Source organism: Hoplias malabaricus, chromosome 5 (genome assembly GCF_029633855.1).
Source record: "Hoplias malabaricus isolate fHopMal1 chromosome 5, fHopMal1.hap1, whole genome shotgun sequence".
NCBI lineage: Eukaryota > Metazoa > Chordata > Actinopteri > Characiformes > Erythrinidae > Hoplias > Hoplias malabaricus.
Window position 1 is genome coordinate 39,249,951 of NC_089804.1, and position 25,808 is coordinate 39,275,758.

The following is a 25,808-nucleotide window of genomic DNA, read 5'->3' on the forward strand; positions in this document are numbered from 1 at the left end:
ACTGACGAATATGTAAGAGTTGTTTAAACTTTTGTTTAATTATATGTTAAATATATATTCAGGCCCCTGTTTTCACACTAAAGTTCCTCAGAGGCTTTCTCTGTGGACCGCTTTTCAGTGAGACATAGTGTTAAAATAATGACTTCAGAACGGGACGTGAAGGAAAACAATAAAATCAAAAGGTAATTATGATATAGACCCATTAAACCTGCTTCTTTTATCAGGAACGTAATATTTTGCACACGATTATATAATAAATCTTAGATGAAGGAATGTACACTTATGTGAAAATAATAATAATAATAATAATAATAATAATAATAATAATAATAATAATAATAAAAAGTTAAAACAACACTCAGGCTTTCATAGAGCTTAAACCGTGATGGGTAATAACGTTAGCTCACCACAAGATGGCGATACAAACAGCAACCTGATTTCAGTGAGTAGGCCTAATGCACGTTGGTATGTTTCATTCCCTGTAGCTTAGATTAGGTCGAGTTCAGGGAACAGTCTGGGTTTTTATTGTATTTATTTTATTTTTAAACGGATCATTCACTAACAAATCAGATCAGCTATATATTTTGCTATAAGTTTGAAACAAACAGTACAACACCAAATATTTGTTCACACATTCTGTGTAGATACAATAATTCATTCATTCATTCATTATCTGTAACCCTTATCCAATTCAGGGTCGCGGTGGGTCCAGAGCCTACCTGGAATCATTGGGCGCAAGGCGGGAATACACCCTGGAGGGGGCGCCAGTCCTTCACAGGGCAACACACACATTCACTCACACACTCACACCTACGGACACTTTTGAGTCACCAATCCACCTACCAATGTGTGTTTTTGGACTGTGGGAGGAAACCAGAGCACCCGGAGGAAACCCACACAGACACAGGGAGAACACACCACACTCCGCACAGACAGTCACCCGGAGGAAACCCACGCAGACACAGGGAGAACACACCACACTCCGCACAGACAGTCACCCGGAGGAAACCCACGCAGACACAGGGAGAACACACCACACTCCTCACAGACAGTCACCCGGAGCAGGAATCGAACCCACAACCTCCAGGCCCCTGGAGCTGTGTGACTGACTATAAATTTCAGTCATCTTAAAGACACTGTGATCGAAAAGTGTATTACTGAAAATAATATAGATAACATACACACTAGCTACTACTTGCTTGACTTTAACGTTATCCAAACAATAAACTAAACCTAACCCTAACTCTACACTACCTTTTGTCTCCATCTTAAAATGTAAAGATTTATAGGAAGGGAGCATGATTTTTGAAATCATGAAGAGGACAAGTCTCACAATGTGAGTGTGTAAACAGAATTTGGACTCCACGGTGTGACTTCTGGACCACACACACTTTGCAACCAATTTCTGTGTTCTTATTAAAATTTAATGTGACATTTATATTTACTTTGACTTATTTAGGAAAATAGCAAACATTAATTCACATATTTGTTTTATTTACATACAGTTCTTTTCTTAAAAAAAAGCCCTGCGTGTTTTAATGACAAATTGAGCTTTCTTGTCAGAGCTTTTTATTCTACTCAGAAAGTGTGGGAGAGAAAAAGAAAGTGTATGTGTGTGTGTGTGTGTGTGTGTGTGTGGGTGAGAGAGAGAGAGAGAGAGAGAGAGAGAGAGAGAATCAGAATCAGGGACCATGCTTTGGTTCACAAACCCAGACCCTCCTGCCTTGTTACATAATTCCTCACCCTTCTGTTACAATGGTAGTGTCCTGGCAATAAGACACCCCCCATGAGTAATGACATGGTTCAGTCCATTGGCCTAAACCCTCAGTCTTCTGTCTGCTCAAGTTAGAGTGTGTTCCTCTGAGTGGAGGACTGATGCTGTGTTAAAGTCATTCTATCATAACCTTAGAGTGAAGTTGGTAATATACACAGAGAAAGAGATCAAGAGCTCAAGAGAGAGGGAGAGAGACTCTGAGAATGTGTTGTACTGGACTTGCTGTTGATGCCTTGGAGAGTGTGTAACTGAGGGTCCAGTCCACTGTGAGGATTCTTGACCATCTTGTCTACTGTGTGTGACTGTATCCTGAGGAACCATGAGCTCAAAGGGGACAAAACTTCACAACAAGCGGCTGCCATGTGAGTATTACACTTTCACTGTATTTTTACCATGTTACTAGTCCCTGGCAACAAGTGCTTAAAGGGAACTCTCCCTGACGTTCCCAAATTTCTGTGTAGTTGAGTCTATGCGATGTAAACAAAGTCATCCACAGTGTTTTCATATGAAATGGAGCATTGTCTAGAAACTTAGGAACCAAGATGTCTTTACAGTGATATGAGCCACAGATTGTGATGTGTAGAGAATCATTTACCCAACAATGCTCTGTATGTTTCTCTCTGACACTTTTGTTAAAAATCTGGTTGAAACACTATTGTACAGCAGTGTCTCAGGCATCAGGTGTCATATTCATTACCGTAAAATGTTATATTTTATATGTCAGGTTGATTATAGAGACTTTAAACTCTTCAGATATCTGGTTCCCATCATTAAAGCTGTGAACAATTGTCTCTGACATTTCTCTTAACAGATAGTAGTCGTAGAATATATGTAATTCAAGGTGTATTGTATACAGTATTTATGATATGACCAATTGTCTTTGGAATATGCAACAACCTTGTACCAGTCACATTCACAACATTACAATTAGCATACAATGCATATGCATTATGTGGAAGGTGACCTGTTGTATAATGTAGCCTTCAACAGTGTTATAAATAGGATACAATGCAACAAAAAATGGCGGAAGTATGTGATGCTCTAATAGCTCTGCTTTTACAGACAGTGTACGCACTGCACACATTGGATATTGTTGTGTACGGCATGTAAATTTGCACCTTTTACCTTAGATTGCACCTTTTAGTTTATTCACAAAATTTCAGCACATTTTTGCCCTGGAATATTAATAATAATAATAATAATAATAATAATAAAAACACGTAAAATTGAAAAAGTAAAACAGGCCTAAAGTGAAGAATGCTGTTTTTTAAGGACTTAATGCTCAGAGACTGAACTTTATATCAATCTGGGGTTTCAGGACTAATTTATTTTTCGGGAACACACCGACATGGTATTCTCAAACACACTAACCATATTTAGAGGCTTAGAATGTGCACATTAAGATTTAAACTACTGTCTCAAAGCGATATATTTACTGTGGTATAATTACCAAAAATATTTTAGCACATTTACCATGGATATGTGTTTACTTTGCAAATCCCTTATTCCACCTTTTAATGGTGAAATAGTGTCATGCGTTTGTTAAGGAGATCCTAATTCCTTTCCTTATTTGGAGTCATGTCTCCTCAGTCCATTTCAATGGTGTAGCTTACAGTTTAAAGGACTTGAAAATACTTCTAAGTAACTGATACTGTGAATCACATAAGGGCTTGTTGGGTGCTGTTGATTCTGAGGGTGGCACAAGGGTAGTACCACATCCGTCTGGGAACTTTCCTTACAATAGTCTCTAAGGATTTACTGAGTCTGAGTCAAGCTCTTAAACTGCAGCTACACCAGCTCTGCTCAATAAACCCCAGCGTGGAGCAAACAGGTCAAAAATATGCAGTTTATCTAAACTCTAATTCTTAGTACTCTGAGTGTCCACAGAGAAGACTACATGGGTAATATTTGGCAGTGTGACATTTGATGTCAGCTGTTGTTTCACTTTAGACTGTGTTTGGTCATTTTAGTGGTAGAATGGTGAGATTTGTAGATTAGCATGCTATGCTAGCTTGTGTTGCTTCCTCAGACTAGTTTCATATAGCAAGTTAAATATATGATAATTAATATATGTAGTGTGTGTGTGTAAATGTTATTTTTGTTCTATCACTAAAACCAAGTATTCAGAATGATATGAATTAGCATATTAAATCCCACTCATTTATTTTAGTTTCTTTCTCATGACCTGTATCTTTTCATATAATTCAGGCATTTGCCGACATTATAACATCAACTTGGATGAAGCACAGCAATTCAAAATGAACAAATATATATATATATATATATATATATATATATATATATATATATATATATATATATATTTTTTTTTTTATGTATAAAAAATATTTATTTATTTATTTTATTTTTTTATCTGTGCTGTGGTCATTTATTTGTACATCATGTATTTTAAAAATGCTGTTGAATTGAATCAGCCAATCGGATTTCAAGAACCACTACTTTCCATTAATAAGAAATCAGTGCTAAAAGTGTTTGAATGTGACTTTGTGGCTAGGCTTTGGAGACTGTCCAGTTCCCACACCGTGCTCCCTACCATCTGTCTGTCTTTGTGTTTCTCTCTCTCTCTCTCTCTCTCTCTCTCTCTCTGTCTGTCTATCTGGTTTTGAATCCTGAGACTAGAAATCAGATTGGTCACAGAATGACAAATCACACATTTTTATATTTTTGTGCCAAGGTCTCATTGTAATCTAAACTGAAAAAACACACGTCTGGCTGGAGGGTTTCACTGACCAGCTGCCTGGGGTACAATTGGCCAGGATCTGGGTTATGGTAATCATCCTCAGTAATGTTTATCCTGCAGGGTACTGTGGTGTTTCACTTGGCGTGGGCACCATCGCAGAGTCTGGACTTCTGGAAGTTCAGAGGCTTCGGAGCCACGTGTATTTTTACATCTACGTCTTCATGACATTTCACCAGCCAACATTTAATTCTTCAGAATGAATCAGGACTTGATGGTTACTGTTACTTTAAGGCTGACATATGTAAATGAAAGAACCCTAGGGTTGAAACAGTTAAATTTGAACTAAAACAACTTTAACAACAACAGGAAGTATTAGTAGATTTGTTTGTGGATGTGACATCACACCCATGGTGACTTTAAAATTAAAAGTATGTGTTCAATGAACTATATACAAAGGTGTGTTTTTCAAAAAATCATACATATATTTTTATATATAAAAATATATTTATTAGTTGATCTATATCTATAACATATAATTACTATCCATGATATGGCTCCTCCCAATGGTGAAATACAAAACATTGTACCCCATTACACTTAATGCATCGAGACAATGCAGGTCTGTTCTGTTCTTTCCTTTTTCCTCTGTGGACTCTGTGAATTGGCTTGTACTCACATAGTGCTCCAGTAAAATATCTGTATATTTATGAGTTTGTGGATTACTGCTTACTGCAGCCTCTTTGCAGGCTCTTTGTCTGTAAATAGTGGCTCTCTTTGCTCTTTTGCTGCAGCAGATCTGTGAGCCAGCGCTAAATAAGGCAGGGGCTGAGGAAGTGGCTGGTAAGCTGCTCTTGTCCTCTTATGCTGTGATAAATCTCTCAGATGGAGGTCCCAGAGGAACTGAACTGTGAATCACACTCACTCTGCAGGACCCTGAAACTCTCCAACAACCACAATTCAAACGAGTGAACAGGCAGAAATGGACAATGTTATTAGCTGGGTTTCCTTTCAGATTTGTCTTACTATTAGTCATCTCTCACATAAAAGTTCAGTAAATAATGTAAATTAATCAAATAAATGAATAAAATCAGTAACTTATCTATAGTTTATTAGGAGATAAAACCCTACGTGCCATCAAACACATGGTACATTAACTTCGTCTATGGAACTCAGTCTTGCTCATTCCTATGAAAAATGGCCTCTGGAACCCTAATTGCTCATTCTAATTGTTCTTAATGCTCAGCTTCTCAGCGTCTGTCCGCTTATAGCTCAGCTGAATTGTGGCTGACCTATTAATGGTTTGACATTAAAGGCCTCTATTGAGGAAGAGGAGAGGGTTAACAATGAGGTCATTGTGGGCAGAAGAGAATGGCTCTGATGATGCTAGGCTGCACTTCACCCCGTTTCCAACACACACATAAATACACACGCTCACAGACGCACTAGCTCACATACCACAACCATTAATAATTCACAGCTGGAGCCATGCCCAAATACCATACCACTGTGAATCAAGTTTGAGGGGGATTGTAAACAGAAGAGGGGTTTCAGGTTGCTGTTTTTACTGTTACGTTTTTTTTAACTATGCCAATACGCTGTCAGAAACCACATAAGCAAGTGTTTTTGAGAATGCTTAACCTGATGTGGTTTGAGGCAAATGATTTAACATGCAGGCTGCACATTGCTAATTTTTGGGTAATTCCCTTAGAAGCTAAAGTGGTAGTTTGGTGAGAAAACAGATATACACACTGTTTTCTTCTTATTGTTGTAGTCAGCCAAAGCATGTTTTGTGTATTTGTGTATTAAGTCGATTTTCTATTTTATTTTGTATTTGTGCAGTAGTCGTACTATGCTACCTTTGCTAACAAGTAATGCTAGATAGTCAGCTATTTAGCATTGTGCAAACTGCATGGATAAATCATCACCCACGTGCCCCAAACCACATCATGATTTTATATGAGCTCAAGTACACTTGCTTATGTGGTTTATTGAGTGCTAACCTTTTCTCTTTAAGGTTACAATGAAATGCCTTTTTATATCTATGTATTAAAAAGTGTTAGATACTGTTTATAATTTGTCAGACCAGCTACTTTACTGTGCACCAATTTGAATATTTTGGAGATATTCACAGATCTAAGGATGCAGTGCTGAATAGCTACAAAGCAAATATGCAAATATGTTCAAATATGTTCTCTGGATTGACCAAGCTGCATTGAATTGATGCCGTTTTTGTGGTTCAAAACGAATTATACCACCTGAGCTATTCTAATGCCATCAGATCTCCACAGAAATGGTTCCACATCTAGCGTAAAGCCATTCTGGATGAGTAGGAGCTGTTATAGTGTACATTATGTAATGTTGCCTATCGTACAGACAGTAATATGTTATATTTCAGTGATTCAGGCATTTTTTTCTCTCTTGCTAATCATGTGCACACCTCTTTTAATGCTCACCAGATTTGGATGACATCATGCTCGAGTCCTTTTGCATCTGGTGTTATCCCTCATTTCATCTCCCGCACCATTTCCTGTAAACTAGTATAGATCTAAGCCTCTAAGTATTCAGTTACTGGAACCACTTCTCCTTTGGTCTGCCTTAAAACTGTGGGAACTGGCTCATGGTTACAGCTGATATGAAGAAAGATTCTGGGTGAAATGTTAGTGTAGAGAGGGAAAAAGTAGTGGTGTGTGTGTGTATATGCCCTACTGTTGTGGTTGAAGATCAAACAGATGCTGTGCCGTTGTGAGTCTGGCAGGAAAAGACTAGAGGAAAATGACCTTTGTGTGTTGCTCTCACTCTCATGCCGCCTCTTCTCTCGGCTATTGAACATGTTCTCTAGCACTCATGAAATATGTATGATGGTCTGTCAGAGGCAATAATCAAGCAGTGGGAAAGAACTCCAGGGAAAAATGAAGCCTTATTTACCTGTATTAGTATAAAACACGTCATACTTGTTAGCATTTTTCATTCCAATTACCGATTACACCCATTAGCGTTATTAGTGTTAGCAGGAAAGGGTGAGCTATAAAAACAGTAAGCTGGAAATTTCCTACTAGCTGGTGTTTTTGCTTGAAAACTGAACAGCATTAGCTGGAAAGAGACAGCTAGAATTATTAACACATTTGTGAATTAGAGCAATAGTTTAGCAAAAAAAAATCTGATTGCACATTTCCCTCACTATTAAGATAAAACAATACAAGTTTTTTAGCTTTGCTCTAGAACAAGACTAATGCAACTTAGCAATAGAAGTTTAAGCCAATTTTGTAATTGAGTAAAGTGGAACTAACGTAAACTTGCAAAGTGGCCAAAATGGACAAATGTTGGGCTTCGACATAGCTACGATTCTTTAAGCAGTGCACATTTGTCCGTTTTAAAGCTAACAGTGTTATGCAAGTACGTTTGAGATACTTTTAAGGTTGTTAGATAAATTAACTTTGTCCAGAACCTACCCGGATTCATTGGGCGCAAGGCGGGAATACATCCTGGAGGGGGCGCCATGCCTTCACAGGGCAACACACACACACACACATTCACTCACACCTACGGACACTTTTGAGTCACCAATCCACCTACCAACGTGTGTTTTTGGAGCGGTAGAGGAAACCCACGCAGACACAGGGAGAACACACTACACTCCTCACAGACAGTCACCCGGAGGAAACCCACGCAGACACAGGGAGAACACACCACACTCCTCACAGACAGTCACCCAGAGGAAACCCACGCAGACACAGGGAGAACACACCACACTCCTCACAGACAGTCACCCAGAGGAAACCCACGCAGACACAGGGAGAACACACTACACTCCTCACAGACAGTCACCCGGAGGAAACCCACGCAGACACAGGGAGAACACGCCACACTCCTCACAGTGAGCAGATGAATCTTATTATCTTACACAGGGAGAACACACCACACTCCTCACAGACAGTCACCCGGAGCGGGAATCGAACCCACAACCTCTAGGTCCCTGGAGCTGTGTGACTGCGACACCTACCTGCGGTTACAGATAATGAATGAATGAATAGATACATTTACTTTGTACCCTGCAATACAGAACTAAAGAAATAAAACTACAGGCACAAAACCCATCTTGGCTGTTCAAATACATTTGGGGATTTCACTGAACACTCAATTTATAGGGTTTGGATTTAGGAAAGACTGATCGCATGGTCCATCAGAGAGACAGAAAGAGGCCACCCTGATGCAGTGAGACAGCTGAATGTCAGTGCTGGCCGGCCAATCTGATTGGCTGCAAATGAAACGCTGAGTTGCGACCTGTTAGGCCTGATCCCTCTGACATCACTGGACAGAAAGTGATGATGACAAAACACTGATGACACAACTGGGCTGGAAAAGGAGCAATGAGCAGTCCAGTCATATTCAATCTCAGCTGGTTCATTCTTATGTAATAGGTGTAAAAATGCACAGTGCTTATGAGCAGAATACTTTTCAGACAAGAAATTATCTGTGAAGAACCATTTGAAATAATAGGATTTAGTGACCTGGTGCCCAATTTTGCTTTACTCAGATGAGATTCCTTATAAATTCTTTGTGAATACCATTTGGTACAAATCCTCTGACTATAAATCAGAATCTCTGTTTCCCATGTCAACAAAATTACGTTCCATTTAAAGCTTCTGGAATGGCAACTTTCTGCACCATGATTTTTCAACCACATACACTGGGCAAATCTGGCCAGGAAGAGCCTGTGGTAGTGTTTTTATTGTAGCTCATCAGCAAAAGAAAGCCTTTGGTGTTTCCAGTGACCTATGGTCACCTGGTTTTGGCCAATCTGCTTGTGGGAGGAGGCCTCAAATGAGTTCTCTGGCCCCTGAGGTTTAAAGCTGTGTTCAGATCTTCTCACAGGCCTGGAACACTTGTTTCCTGTGTGCTGTTCCCAGACGGCTTGGCCGCAGACGTCAGTGTTTATTCTTAGTGTGAGCTGGAGGAATAGCTGTAGTGATATATCTCCATTGGAGCTTTTCTTTCTTAGTTTCCTAGCCTCTGGAGAATGTTATGCCTGAGAGGTCATGTGGAAAACATGAGTGGAAAAAAGGCAAATGTGAGTGGATCCGTGGGAAAAGCAAATAGCCATAGTGACAGTACCTTGGAAACCTGTGTTCTGTTTACATTTTGGCCTTATGTTTATGGAGTCCATCATTCTGTTACTAAATAAAACGATGACAAGACACCAATTAATAAATCGACTGCAACCACTTCGTTCTGTTCTGTGTTGCAGTGGGTCAGGTGCCTACATAGAATCACTGGGTGCAAGGCAGGAACACACTCTGAGTGCCAGTCTATCACAAGGCAACACACACTCACCCTGTCACAGCTAACTGACATAAAAACACGTGTTATTGGAATGCAGGAGGAAACCAGAGCACCCGGTGGAGACCCAGAGAGACGTGAGGAGAACACAACCTCCTCACACACATGGACACTATGTGGGGTTTGAACCCAAAGCTCAGGACAATGGAGTTCTATGATGATGACACTACCTGTTGCATTTGATGCTGATGGATTTCAGTACTGCATCTCATTCAGCTTACTGCAGTTTACTGGTGTGATGAGGAGGTAGTTTGTAGTTCAAGAAGGTAATCTGGGGAAACTGGAAGTAAATAAGGAACTGGACATAGAAAAGTAGTGGATTAGGTCATATTGTGACCCATGTCCCTGAGGTTGTCAGTCCAAACTTTGCCGTACACTTCAAACTTTCTGAAATACAGGGCGGCCAATTAGAATTACAATTAGCTTATTTAAATAAATAGCTATATGAGCTCTCGCCCCTCGCTGCCGTTGTATGTTTAGCTGAACCTATGTGTGCTTTTAGGTCTTTTACGCCTTTATTTGCTACACTAAACATGGGAATTTCTTTTTAATTTCATCCGAGAACTTTCATTTACGTTTCGGGATAGCTGCTCGAGCTGAGGGTGGGTACATGAGCTTTGTCTGACGTAAACAAGGACTACTGACGTGCAGACTGACCAATTAAATGTTTACAGAGAAGGTTCTCAACCAATAACGGTAGCTCTACAGTCAGACCGTCCAATCAGAAGATTTTAGGCTACTTCACCACGCCCCCTTCTCACTCAAGCGAACCAATCGGAGTAGGGGAGGGCGGGACTAGTTTGTGAACCAACCTTCTCGAAGTTCTATGTAAACTTCTTTGGAAAATAAAATCCCGGACGTTTGTTAAATTCCACCCGGACATTTTTAAGTCTAAAAAAGAAGGACATGTCCGGGTAAAAAAGGACGTCTGGTCATCCTAATTTTAAGGATAAAAAAGTATTTGGTTAACGGCCAGAGAGAACAGAACCCTGGCTGTTTGTATTGTTGTGGTCTGTTATATGGATTCAAAATGTAAGTTGTGCATTTTTAAAATACATATAAAATGAGACGGGGGAAAAACAAAAGGTTCAAGATTGAAGGTTTGAATCTAAAGTGTGCTGTTTTCACTGATACTAGTAGTACATTTTAGGCTGAAGCTGTGGGTTTGGGTTTGTTTGGGTGGGCGTTTATGGATGTAGTGCCATGTCCGGCAGTCTGGCCCAAACCGACTGTAATCCGTCTTCTTGTCCGCTGCCGGTCCCACAGAGGGAGAGAAAAGAAATAGAGGAAGAAGAGGAGAAAGAGAGCATTGCCCTCTCCGCAGGAAATGTCAAGCTGAGCCTTGTGGACAATTTGCTTTTCTTCCACTTTATTCAGACTTTGGGCCTTACTCACTCTCCTCATCCTCTTTAAACTGAATGAATGCACTGTGCACAGTGATTTAATATGAGAGAAAGAGAGAGAGAGAGGGAGAGAGAGAGAAAGTAAGGGAGAAAGTAAGGGGGGGAGAGAAAGAAAGTAAGGAGGGGAGAGAGAGAATATGCAGACCTGCGGTCAGCTGTTTGTCACATTCTAATGAGCACAAGAGGAGGGAGGGAGTGTGAGAAAGGAACACTAAAACTAAGGTGTTAATATACACTCTTAAAGAGCCCATATCATTAATTTTTGTGATACAAGTGACTTACTGATGATCATTAATCAGACCCCAACTGTCTGAATATTCTTTCATTCATTATCTGTAACCGCTTATCCATTTCAGGGTCGTGGTGGGTCCAGAGCCTACCTGAAATCATTGGTCACAAGGCAGGAATACACCCTGGAGGGAGCGCTTGTCCTTCACAGGGCAACATAGACACACACATTCACTCACACACTCACACCTACGGACACTTTTCGAGTCGTCAATCCACCTAGCAACGTGTGTTTTTGGACTGTGGGAGGAAACCGGAGCACCCGGAGGAAACCCACACAGACACGGGGAGAACACACCACACTCCTCACAGACAGTCACCCGGAGGAAACCCACGCAGACACGGGGAGAACACACCACACTCCTCACAGACAGTCACCTGGAGGAAACCCACGCAGACACAGGGAGAACACACCACACTCCTCACAGACAGTCACCCGGAGGAAACCCACGCAGACACGGGGAGAACACACCACACTCCTCACAGACAGTCACCTGGAGGAAACCCACGCAGACACGGGGAGAACACACCACACTCCTCACAGACAGTCACCCGGAGGAAACCCACACAGACACGGGGAGAACACACCACACTCCTCACAGACAGTCACCCGGAGGAAACCCACGCAGACACGGGGAGAACACACCACACTCCTCACAGACAGTCACCCGGAGGAAACCCACACAGACACAGGGAGAACACACCACACTCCTCACAGACAGTCACCCGGAGGAAACCCACGCAGACACGGGGAGAACACACCACACTCCTCACCTTCACCTCCAACTGAACACTTCAAAGACCAAGGAGATGGTGGTGGACTTCCGCAGGTCAAAGCCTGTCCTGCTACCAGTCACCATCGATGGGGTCGACGTGGAGGTGGTGGACACCTATAAGTATCTGGGCTTACACCTAGACAATAAACTGGACTGGTCAGCAAACACTGAAGCACTCTACAAGAAAGGGCAGAGCAGGCTGTACTTCCTGAGGAGGTTGGGGTCCTTCAATGTCTGCAGTAAGCTCCTCAGGATGTTTTACCAGACTGTTGTTGCCAGTGTCCTCTTTTATGCTGTGGTATGCTGGGGAGGAAGCATAAAGAAGAGGGATGCTGGGCGACTAGACAGGCTGGTTAAGAAAGCTGGCTCTGTGGTGGGGGCTGAACTGGAGTGCATCACTTCCATATCAAACAAGAGGACCCTGAACAAACTGATTAGCATCTTGGACAATGAGTGCCATCCACTCCAAAGTATCATAACCAAGCAGAAGAGCTTGATCAGCTGGAGACTTCGCTCACTGCCAGGCTCAACTGACAGACTGAGGAAGTCATTTGTCCCCAGGGCTATTGAGCTGTTCAATGCTTCACTAAAGGGGAGAGGAGAGTTGGACTTCTCTGCATAGTCTGTCTGTCCATCCAACACCACCACCACCTCCACCTCCTCCATATTGCACATGTGTACCTAAATGGACAATAGACAGGTCAACCACTGGACAAGTCAACCAACTCATCTACCTCATGTGTACCTTAATCTGACAGCTACAATAGTAGGTGTATACTTAATACAGGTACATTGCACTAAATTGCCTTGCACTATTTTATTTAATATATTTATTTCTAATTCTGAAACTGCACTGTTATTGCACTGTACTTATATTGCACATTCCATACCCTTTGCACTATCCACACTTTTTCAACTTTTAAATCATATGCTGCACTAAAGAGATCATCCCCAGCTGCTCACAGTATCACAGATTCTTGCCAGGCTATGTTTGATTACTCTGACGATTGATTGATTGATTATTCTTAAGCACACTGTCAACTTCTTGGGTATTTGATTTTTTTTTTTTTTTTAAACTCTATTAGTCCATTGCTGTTTAGTGATTCGTGTATGTGATGTCTAAGTCTGTAAGCTACTGAGACCTTGAATTTCCCCTGGGGATCAATAAAGTATCTATCTATCTATCTATCTATCTATCTATCTATCTATCTATCTATCACAGACAGTCACCCGGAGGAAACCCACGCAGACACGGGGAGAACACACCACACTCCTCACAGACAGTCACCCGGAGGAAACCCACGCAGACACGGGGAGAGCACACCACACTCCTCACAGACAGTCACCCGGAGGAAACCCACACAGACACAGGGAGAACACACCACACTCCTCACAGACAGTCACCCGGAGCGGGAAGCGAACCCACAACCTCCAGGCCCCTGGAGCTGTGTGACTGTCAGAATAATCATCTTTTATTTTTAACAAAAATGTTGATATTGTAATTATACATCGTTTCGAAATGTGCCATTATCTCCCCTGTTTAAATAGTTGATGAAAGGGTAACTACACCCCCTAGCTTCAGATATGGTTACCCTTTGTTGAACTTCAAAAACTGCACTGAAGTGGGAGAGGGCATTGTGAGGGGCACTGTACACAAGGACAAGTGTATACTTCATTGTTAGTCTAGTTTCCATAATGACAGATAAATGTGGCAGGTAAAATATACAAATGGACACAATGCTCCAGTAAAAGTATGGAATGAAGAGAGGGTCAACACTGGGTCAATTGTTTGTGTCGAAGTAGCTATATGAGCTCTCGCCCCTCGCTGCTGTTGTATGTTTAGCTGAACCCATGTGTGCTTTTAGGTCCTTTACACCTAATTTGCTGCACAAAACATGGGAATTTCTTTTTTAATTTATCCGAGAACTTACATTTACGTTTCGGGATAGCTGCTCGAGCTGAGGGTGGGTACATGAACTTTGCCTGACGTAAACAAGGACTACTGACGTGCAGACTGACCAATTAAATGTTTACAGAGAAGGTTCTCGACCAATAACGGTAGCTCTACAGTCAGATCGTCCAATCAGAAGATTTTAGGATACTTCACCACGCCCCCTTCTCACTCAAGCGAACCAATCGGAGTAGGGGAGGGTGGGACTAGTTTGTGAATGAAACTTCTCGAAGTTCTATGTAAGCTCTAGAAAAACAAAATCCCGGACGTTTGTGAAATTCCGCCCGGACATTTTTTTAAGTCTAAAATAGAGGACATGTCCGGGTAAAACGTCTGGTCACCCTATTATAAGGTGAATTCAAGAGAAAATAAAAATACAGTCAACATGTAGGATGTAGACCCTTTAAAAAAAGTGTTTGTTGTAATCCCATAGAACATTTAAAAGCATGAGAACTTTTACAAATTTACATTTTTATTTTAAAGAGAATCTATAAATACGAGCAAAAGAATAAGTCTGTGTTTGTGAGTGAAATAAAAAGGCTGACCTCATCCTCATGTGCTTGCAGTAGATAATCTTCTTGGGTCATGAGGAGTAGGGAGGTCACTGAGCTGTAACTGATCAATACAACACTCAATCGAAATGGTTTGAAAGCAGTGGACCAATAAGAAAGTACATAATCATATTGTTGACAATAAGACCCTATGTCAGGGCCTATAAAAGTAAACCTGCAAAAATCCATTCTGTCAATCTGGCTTGGCTCATTCTGACTGGCTCTTGTGTGAACGTAACCAGAAATGCACCATGGTTGTGTTGTGTGTGTGTGTGTGTGTGTGTGTGCGTCCGAGAAATGAACATCAGCAGCCTTGATGTGTGATGCGAGTGACTTGATGTCATCATTAATCAGATCCCTGAAGTCTGCAAGGCTGCCCAGAGGTGAGGGACACTGTCCTTTCTTACGTAACCCATGGACAGGAGCAGGGCATGAGACGTGCCAACACTGCCAGCGTACAGCATGTGGGCGAGAGCATCTGACCTGGGCAAATGCCACAGCAGCGGGTGGCCAAGCTTTAGTGTCTGGGTCCGTTAGTGCAGCCCTAGTGAAGGAATGTAAGCAATGTTTCAGGCACAAATCAATTATCTAAGTATAGTTCGTCAGCCAAAGCATGCTAAGTGTGCACAGAGGAACTATTAGGCTAATGAAATATAATATATTATATATAATTATAATATAATAACATGCTGCGCTAATTAGCACTGTTAGCAAAGGATAAACAATAGAAGTCAACAGCTGTCCCATTAATACTTCCTTAACATTTCTCTCAGGCTCCTTAACAGAAGTAGCTATTGTTAGTGGTGCTAGCCTCATAGCTTCATTGATAAATTAACAAGCAAAATTTGAATATCAAAGATGTCTGGGAATAAGTTTGCAAATGTTACACTAATGTCTAAGCTTTCATTATTTGTTAGCTACACTAGCTTCATGGCTTCGGAGCAAACAGGGTCAGTCTTGCATGCCTCAGTTCACTAAAAACACTTCCTCAGATAGTTCTGCAGATTGATTCTACATCCTGGCTTGGTTGAGGAAAGTGAGACAATTATATTCATTTTATTGCTGTTTTGCCTTCATACCTTGAGGGCTGTGAAGAGGGAGAGAAACTGCTGTAAAAGCACTTTACATGTCCCTGGAGCCAGACACTTAACCCTGAGATAGTTCAAAGGTAGAAAGCCTTGACCGTTCTTCCCCTTCCTTGCCTCACAGTAGCTGACAGGCACTTTGACTCAGGTGCTGGAGTCAGCGTAAAAGACTGAAAAGCGCGACGAGTGAGAATCAGCAGGCGGCACATGGGGTCTTGGGTTCTTTTTTGTGTGTGGTTCCTGATGGAGCAGTGTGTTTCTCTGTGATAGTGAACGAAGAAAAGAGCTGTACACTCCTAGTCTTTTTGTTACGCAACCTTCAGCTCTTGGTTGTATCATGTCCTTTGACTGTTTTTTAAGAGCCTTGCTCCTTTTTGACTTGCCCTCTTATGTAAAACATCACTGGCTGGAGCTGACGCTTTTAATACATCGTGCTGGGGATAGTGAGTGGTAAGATGACCCTCATAGGGTTAGATTGGAGATTGGCGCTGTTGAATTTTAGGCCAATCTCTAAACACAATGCTGATCGACGGTTCACTTTTACGTGCATGTATTTCACAAAAGCAGGAGTGTAAGGCCAAACACTCAACGTTTTGTTTATAGAGTTTGTTCCCCTTTTGCTGCAGTAAGTGCTACTCCTCTGTGAAGCATGGACGTTCTGTGAAGATTTGATGACCTTCAGCTAAGAGAACATTAGTAAGGGTCAGGTGCTGATACTGAGTGATTAGATCTGGATCATAAATGCCAGTCCAACTCATCATAAAGGTATTGGATGGATGTCTATCTCGCCAAAGAACACACTTCCACTGCTAAGCAACAGTCTTGGGGGATTCTCTAGGTCCTCTGTGCTCCAGGTTTGAGAATGATGACCTTCAGCTCATGTGCAGCTGCGTCTACGTTTGTGCCCAGTACAAACAGTGTGTGTTATTGAACATGTGCTCAATAGCTGCACATTAAATTAGGGGACATTTTTATGTGTCTCTACAAATGTTGATGCAAAGTGCATAACAGTACCCACTTCTGTAGAATACTATTAGTAGCACTCAGTTTATCGTGTGTTTATTCAGATAACCTTGGATTTATTGAAGAGCTAAGAGCTAGCATGACACACAAGTAAATTAAAAATAGTGAAACACTGTTTAATGTTTGTGATTTTTTAATTTTTTTTTTTATTTGTTCCTGTAAAGAAATCTGGAAGAATACCTCAGAGCTGATTTTTTGCTTTCCTGTTCTAAACAATACAGTAAACATGGACTATAAATGAGATGGTATCTCTGACTCTAGCATTTTTTCGCTTTCTTAGTATTAGCATATGTTGAGTCAGCAAGGCTCGCTTTTCCTCACACTGCAGCATTTTAACAGCTCAAAGACTCTGATCCCTCTCTTCTGCTGTCACCAAGACACATCTCTCTCTCTCTCTCTCTCACACACACACACACTCACGCACACTCACTCTCTCACACACACACTCACGCACACTCACTCTCTCACACACACACTCACTCTCTTTCTCTTTCTTTCACACACACACACTCACTCTCTCTCTCTCTCTCTCACACACACACACACTCACACACTCTCACTCTCTCACACACACTCACACACTCATGCACACACACACACACTCACTCTCTCTCACACACACACACACTCACTCTCTCTCTCTCTCACACACACACACACACTCACGCACACTCACACACTCTCACTCTCTCAAACACACACTCACTCTCTCTCTCTCTCTCTCTCTCACACACACACACACACACCATGCTTTTATACATTGTTATATAAGTCATCAACCATTGAACGTAACCCAAATTAATAAAAAAAATTTGCAACAAAAATAAAATTGTTAATTTTGTATGTTTATTTTTTTATTTATTTATTTTTTTTTTATTCCTGATATTTTCATGTAGCTCTGTTTTTGTTTGTGAACTTTAATTTAGGCAGGACATTTTGTCCTCAAAGTGTCCATAAACAAACTGACACCCACACACACACACAGACTGATATCACTCTGGCAGGCTTCCTCCAGAAGCCTGTGGTCAGTGTATAGCCCGAGAGTGAATCACAGTGACAGCTCTGGCCTCTAGTCAACTCAGTCCTGAAACACTAGACGAGTCACTGACCACCCCTGACCTGCCCGACAGAGCACACACAACACACTGTTGTAGAGGCACACTGTTGTTTGCCAAATTGGCAAATCAGACTTTTCTGGAAAATGAAACAAAAATCAGGATTTCTGCATCTTTGGTCACCATTACAACATCATTACAAATACTCTTTAATATAAATGTGTAATATAATGGGAACACAACCTTTAAAGGCGTAGTTCATGATTGTAATCAAAAATGCCATTTGTACAATGGCTCTTCAGTCTGTTTGCATGCTAGAAACCAGTGTGATGTGTTTATGAAGCCTCACTGTCTCTAAATGAGTGAAAAGACAAGCTGGCTCTGTCCATAATGCTGGTGTTTTACCCCCCCCCCCCCTTTTTTTTTTTTTCTCTGCTCATGGCAGAAGCATACAAAGTATATTTAGAAAACGTTGAAACTCCAAATAAAAAAAATGGAGAAATTGCTCTTTTCCTGCTCCATAGGTGGGTAATATAAACTTATTTTTGCTGTTCCGGGTCACTTAAGGTGGAAATGTCTCCAAATCTGGGAGACGGCTAACTGCATTAGCGAACATGCTACGAAACTAAACAGCTCTGGTTACAAAAAGAACTTCTGTGGTAATTCAAACTTACAGAATAAAAACTTACAGACAGTTAAACTTCCTCCATGTAGAAACATCAGTCAGTTTTTCACCCCCAAACATATTGTTCCACCTTAACAGACGCTTAGCTTCTGAATGTATACAACCTGAGAGAACTGCAGTTCCCCACAATCATAGACCCTCTCTTTAAGTCAAGTACTTGGACTGTGTGAAGTTTATTATACGACCCAGTTCAACATGGGAGGGTGTGAAAATCTAGTTTTATAACATTCTGAAAAGCTTTTATGCAGCTTCAAGGAGCCATGGTACACTGGAACATGATCGGTTTTCAAAGGACATGTCACAGATAAGCTACTGTTGCTAACAGTGAATGAAAGTGAATAGCCACCAATTAGCATTAGGGAGAGGAATAAAAAGGGACTAACTTTAGTTCATTGCTATCCACATTGGTATGTTTTAGTTCCTTTTAAATGGAGCTATCTGGAAATGACTGGATGATGTATGAATTTACATTGATTATAATCTGTGTGTGGGTGTGTGTGAGCACATATGCACATGAGCGCTTCTTCCATCTTTGATCAGATAATCTTAAATTACTCCTAATTTAGACATCAGCTTAGAAGCTCAATCCAATTAGCCCAATCTCTGCCTGGGCTCTCTAATTGTGGCTTGTTCCCAGGATGCTGTTTGTGTGCAGTTCAATGTATTGACAAGCTCTAAAAGGCAGGGCATAGTATTCTGTAACACTTTAGAGCATTGTTTTCTCAGTTGTGGTAGTGGGATGGATGCCTGTATGGCTTTGTTCAAGGGCACTGGACCACAACTGTACACACAAAGAAAACACAGCATCGTTCTGTTTTTATAACTTTGAGAGCTGCCATTAAAAAGAACTCGGCCTCTATGAAATGCTCTTTTTAAACCCAGTCATGGCACTGACCTGTTGCCATATAACTTTGTACAGCTTTACTAGTCTTCTGTTGGCTATCCCAGCTTTTTGGAATGTGCAAAAAAAAAAATAATAAGAATAGAATATTCAAAAAATTAAAATATTTGAAAATTGTGATTATACTACGTTCTATTAAATATAGGGTTTGAATTATTCGCAATTACAATGTGCACAGCTTCCCACTCTTTTTGGAAATGGGGGTGTGTTTGTGTGTGTATCTAAAATGAAAGGATTGGAAATGCTCTTATGATAGTAACAATAAAAAAGATAATTTGCGTGGTATGTGGCTGGGTGATGAAAGCAATCTCTTGTTGCTATTATAGTGAAGTATGTGTGGGTCCCTTTATGGTGACTAAAAGTGTTGCTCTGAGTAATGACGGCTGTTTCTCTTTTTGGCAAGGGATTTCAGACAGTTATGCTGGAAGATGAGTCACATACACCTAATCTAGGGGCTTTGTCTCATGTGCCATCACACATTTAACAGCCTCCATAAATAGCTGAGTGGCCAAGGTCTCATGTGCTCAGTCAGAGGGTCAGACTGCTCATCTGACTAATGGATGGTGCATAGAGGTGCAGACAAGTGGGGATCGCTTCTTTACTGAAATGTATTGTTCTATAACGCTGTTTAAGGGCTATACGGATACGGACGTTGATATGCAAATGTATGAGCACACGTACACAGCCATGCACACAGATATGCATGCATATGCACAGATACCAGCATCCACCCACACGTAATATTATGTACTCTGCTCTACTTAAAAGCTTCAATCCATTAACTGATAGGCATATAAGTCAGACATATGCAGAGGAATTTTCTGAACATAATTACCCCACTTAATTAGTGTCTGTCACATCTGAAGCAGACGGTTCATTATCGAGGATCAGAGCAGAGAACCCTTTGACCTCATACCACTACCTGTTTGCTTCTGTTACAAGTGTTGATTTGTTAGTTTTCTGTTCTTTTCTAATAATAAAAGCTCCAAAGCTTTCCAAAGTTTTGGAAATACATTTTGACATTAAATTAAAAAAACAAATCACACACACACACACACACACACGCATGAAATACAGTCAGTGTTTTACTTTACAAACCTATATTTATTCACAGTGTTTGCTAATTGTGAAATTATTTCCAACAACATACAAAAGATTAAGGTCAAATTTATGTACTTTACCCTCTACTGAGATCCAGAGAAATGTATGTGTAGAAGGCAACGCTGAAAACCAACAACTGAATGCCACTGAATTAAATGCTGCCATACGTCGGTGAGAATATCACCACACAGTCTTGCAAATCATTGTCACTAACCATTGCCTCATAGTCAAATGCACATTATGCATATGGTATTGTGCATATGTGTATTGTTGTTAAAGTGTAATTTGTGGTGTGTTCTCCCTGTGTCTGCGTGGGTTTCCTCCGGGTAACTGTCTGTGAGGAGTGTGGTGTGTTCTCCCTGTGTCTGTGTGGGTTTCCTCCGGGTGACTGTCTGTGAGGAATGTGGTGTGTTCTCCCTGTGTCTGCGTGGGTTTCCTCCGGGTAACTGTCTGTGAGGAGTGTGTTGTGTTCTCCCTGTGTCTGCGTGGGATTCCTCCGGGTGACTGAGGAGTGTGGTGTGTTCTCCCTGTGTCTGTCTGGGTTTCCTCCGGGTGACTGTCTGTGAGGAGTGTGGTGTGTTCTCCCTGTGCCTGTGTGGGTTTCCTCCGGGTGACTGTCTGTGAGGAGTGTGGTGTGTTCTCCCTGTGTCTGTGTGGGTTTCCTCCGGGTGACTGTCTGTGAGGAGTGTGGTGTGTTCTCCCTGTGTCTGCGTGGGTTTCCTCCGGGTGACTGTCTGTGAGGAGTGTGGTGTGTTCTCCCTGTGTCTGTGTGGGTTTCCTCCGGGTGACTGTCTGTGAGGAATGTGGTGTGTTCTCCCTGTGTCTGCGTGGGTTTCCTCCGGGTAACTGTCTGTGAGGAATGTGTTGTGTTCTCCCTGTGTCTGCGTGGGATTCCTCCGGGTGACTGTCTCTGAGGAGTGTGGTGTGTTCTCCCTGTGCCTGTGTGGGTTTCCTCCGGGTGACTGTCTGTGAGGAGTGTGGTGTGTTCTCCCTGTGTCTGTGTGGGTTTCCTCCGGGTGACTGTCTGTGAGGAGTGTGGTGTGTTCTCCCTGTGTCTGTGTGGGTTTCCTCCGGGTGACTGTCTGTGAGGAGTGTAGTGTGTTCTCCCTGTGCCTGTGTGGGTTTCCTCCTGGTGACTGTCTGTGAGGAGTGTGGTGTGTTCTCCCTGTGTCTGTGTGGGTTTCCTCCGGGTGACTGTCTGTGAGGAGTGTGGTGTGTTCTCCCTGTGTCTGCGTGGGTTTCCTCCGGGTGTTCCGGTTTCTTCTCACAGTCCAAAAACACACGTTGGTAGGTTGATTGGCGACACAAAAGTGTCCGTAGGTGTGAGTGTGTGAGTGTGTGTGTTGCCCTGTGAAGGACTGGTGCCCCCTCCAGGGTGTATTCCTGCCTTGCGCCCAATGATTCCAGGTATGCTCTGGACCCTCTGTGACCCTGAATTGGATAAGGGTTATAGATAATGGATGTATGTTTATTAAAAATGGTGGTGTCAGTGCTCATAGTAGGAGTCATTTTGTAATCTGTGCAGTCCCCTTTAATGCTAAACTATACGTTTTAAGAGCAACATCTTCTGCCTGTATGTAGAAAGCAGTTGGACCATACTATATTACACTGTATGTTGTAGAGATGCTTGTGAGCTCTTCTCCTCTGGCCTCTTCTGGTCTTTGCTCCTCATTTTTCTTTCCTTTTGCAGCTCTCCTCTTTAGGCCATTACAGTGCCCCTGATGTGGAGAGTAAATGTGATTGCCCTCAGAGACCAATGAGATTAGCTGAGGAAGAATTGACAGATGCTGTGATTGAACTGCAGGCTCTGACAGATTTACGGCAATATGAGATGATTGAGAACATTAAAGGGAACGACTTAGGGGTGCTGCTAGGTACCTGCGAGTTCTGCCTCGGTTCGGATGTCTTTTGCTAACAAAACGTGATACAGAAGATAGAGGGAGTGAGTGTATGGTTTTTCCTTTTGTTTTAAATGTCTGCAAATGATGAATGGACACCCAATGCTCAACTGGATTGTAAAGCTGTGGCTAACTGTTGCTCCCTGGTGGTGATTTGAATATTTACTGAACCATACAATCACTGTCCATGGACAACCTCAGGCACTTTCAAATTCACTTAAAAGTGAGAAGTAAAGATTTCGATCAATATCTGTCCAATTCATAGGTGTGTTCACTTTCTTTTGCCAGCGGAAACTGAGCATGCTCAGAGGGTCCCGGACATGGACGCAGCCCAGCAACTGAAGCTGAGAGAGAGGCAGCGCTTCTTCGAGGAGGTCTTCCAGCACGATGTGGACGTGTACCTCTCCTCAGCACATCTGCAGATTGATTACAAGAGGCGTGAGTAAAGCTTGGGTCCTATTATCTGAAGACCTGTGTAAACACTGCAAAAATGTACCAGCCATTTCCCAGTCCATTTGGTATCTAAGCTTAAAACAAAAAAACAATAATGCTTGTGGTGACACTTCCATGGACGTGAACGGTTGTCTCTTAATTCGCAGTAAACAGCAACTAATCAGAAAAAAGGTCTTTGACCTTCTATGTGGACCAGATTGGAACGATGAAGGATGTAGGACATTGCCACTTAAAAATAAAAGTTTGAATGGAAGCCATCAAAGAAAATGGAGTTTATAGGCCCTTTACCATGTACAATTCTACAGGATTGGTTTCTTACTTGTGACTATTTGTCCTTGCCCCTTAGCTCCCATGGGCAGCATCTCCTCCATGGAGGTGAACGTGGATATGCTGGAGCAGATGGAACTGATGGACATCTCGGATCAAGAGGCCTTAGACGTTTTTCTGGGTACAAGCGGAGAGGATGATGCAATCCCTTCTCCTCTTCCAGGTAGCACTACCTAGATGATGACTGGATATCTCTGGTTATTTGTGATTTGTGGCCAGATATAACAGATAGGAATCCTTTTTGATGACAAAGTAACTAAGTTAAAGTTTACACCAAGTATACAGCCACCACATGTTTGGTGTTTAGAGGAGCTATGAGGCTAATGTCACTAATTAATTAAAACATATACTTTATACACATACAATTGCACAAATTACATGTAATAATAATTTGTAGTGGGCGGCACAGTGGCGCAACAGGTAGTGTCGCATTCACACAGCTCGATTCGATTCCCGCTCCGGGTGACTGTCTGTGAGGAGTGTGGTGTGTTCTCCTCCATGTCTGCGTGGGTTTCCTCCGGGTGACTGTCTGTGAGGAGTGTGGTGTGTTCTCCCTGTGTCTGTGTGGGTTTCCTCAGGGTGACTGTCTGTGAGGAGTGTGGTGTGTTCTCCTCTGTATCTGCATGGGTTTCCTCTGGGTGACTGTCTGTGAGGAGTGTGGTGTGTTCTCCCTGTGTCCGCAAGGGTTTCCTCCGGGTGACTGTCTGTGAGGAGTTGGTGTGTTCTCCCCTTGTCCGTGTGGGTTTCCTCCGGGTGCTCCGGTTTCCTCCCACAGTCCAAAAACACACGTTGGTAGGTGGATTGGCGACTCAAAATTGTCCGTAGGTGTGAGTGAATGTGTGTGTGTCTGTGTTGCCCTGTGAAGGACTGGCGCCCCCTCCAGGGTGTGTTCCCGCCTTGCGCCCAATGATTCCAGGTAGGCTCTGGACCCACCGCGACCCTGAACTGGATAAGGGTTACAGATAATGAATGAATGAAAGTACTTAATGCTATAATGCTGCAGTATTATGAGGTTTGGTCTTAAATCAGAGGTGTGAAACTAGAAAACTATTTGACCTAGTTAGAAATTAGATGGTTGTGGCAGATATCTTTACACTCTTAGAATAATACACAGTAGTATGCAAACAAGAAAATGATTACACATCCTTTCCAGAGGACACACATACACATTTAAAAGCACAGGTACAGCTTATTTGCTGAGATAAAAACTATGGGCTGTATAAATATTATTGCCCATTAAATAAATATTTTTTAAAAATCACTAAAATTATATGGCTGCATTTTTTTTGTAGATATTTTAGAACATATTTTCCTCTAAAATGGCTTCTTATATGGTCCTGTGATTTTCTTTGTCTTCTAGCTCTTGCCTGCAACAATAACAATGATGATACACTGAGAGAGGAGATCTCCCTGAGAGTTCCTGACGGCTGTGAGCTGAAATCCCGGATGTCCTCCACCTCCTCTAACTCCACCTCTGACAGTCAGGCTACCAATGAGGATGGAGCAGAAACCCCTGTTGTCCAATCAGATGATGAGGATGTTCAAGATGATGATGACCTTTTGATATCGGGAACGCCCTCGTCTGAAGGAGCAGAAGACCAGACGGAGCTGAGGGTCTAAAGGGCTTCGATTTCTACTGATTTGGTCTTTGTTTCTCTACTGATAAAGACTCTTCTGCTAGGTCGACCGGTTGTACCGATCTACCAAAGACTGCAATGGACTCTTCTTATATGCACATGATTCTTCCTCCTAAAGAAATGTCCATCTTCACCTGCACTGCTGCTGTAGATTGTTCTAGGACTTATGTATGCTTGCATATGGCATGTTCCATCTTTCTATTGAATTTGCATTACATCATTAATGACTGTGTTTGATAGATGTCAGATTTAGAAAAGCATCACGTAACAACTAAATTCTAATCAATGTTCTAATATTCTAACGTGTACTATTTCTGCGAATCGGTGCTGCCCAGCAAGGAGCAAGTTCTACCATTAGAGTCAATAGTCCTTGGCCACGTGTCCTTCACTGTCTACCTTTCCATGTTTTTGTCTTTGTCAGTCTTATGAAAACTGTCTTCCCTTTGATCTCCACAATACCTTATATTTGCTATCAAAAATAAAGCCAAATACTTGGAATATTCATGTTTAATAAAAGTGTAAATGCTTGTAATCACTCATTATGGACACAAGTTTGCTGACATCTGCCTATCAAGCTCTGGAACTCTGGAACTAAATTTATTAATGGAGTTTTTACAGCTCTGATACAACTCCTCTAGGACGGTTTACGCTAGATAGCATAACACTGGCAGTTTGATGACTCTGATTTATGAGAACCCTGGTGAGCTAAGATACTGATGTTGGAGGATTAGTTCTGGATCACAAAATTCACACTACTCTAAAAGATCCTTCGTCTGTCCCGAGAATGCAGTTCTGCTGCAGCACAGCCCAGTGCTGGATGGTTCGGTATGCTTACAGTTGACTGATACATTTGCATGTTGTA

The 25,808-nt window shown here is 41.9% G+C and overlaps 1 protein-coding gene across 1 annotated transcript; it reads left to right on the forward strand.

Moving 5' to 3' along the window:
* The first annotated feature begins 1,819 nt into the window (after positions 1-1,819).
* Positions 1,820-25,464, forward strand: si:ch211-253b8.5 (dysbindin). Its single transcript, XM_066672784.1, has 4 exons — positions 1,820-2,136; positions 22,818-22,967; positions 23,329-23,472; positions 24,670-25,464. Exons 1-4 carry the CDS (start codon positions 2,094-2,096, stop codon positions 24,927-24,929), a joined length of 597 nt encoding a protein of 198 aa, XP_066528881.1. The 5' UTR covers positions 1,820-2,093; the 3' UTR covers positions 24,930-25,464.
* Positions 25,465-25,808: the final 344 nt, after the last annotated feature.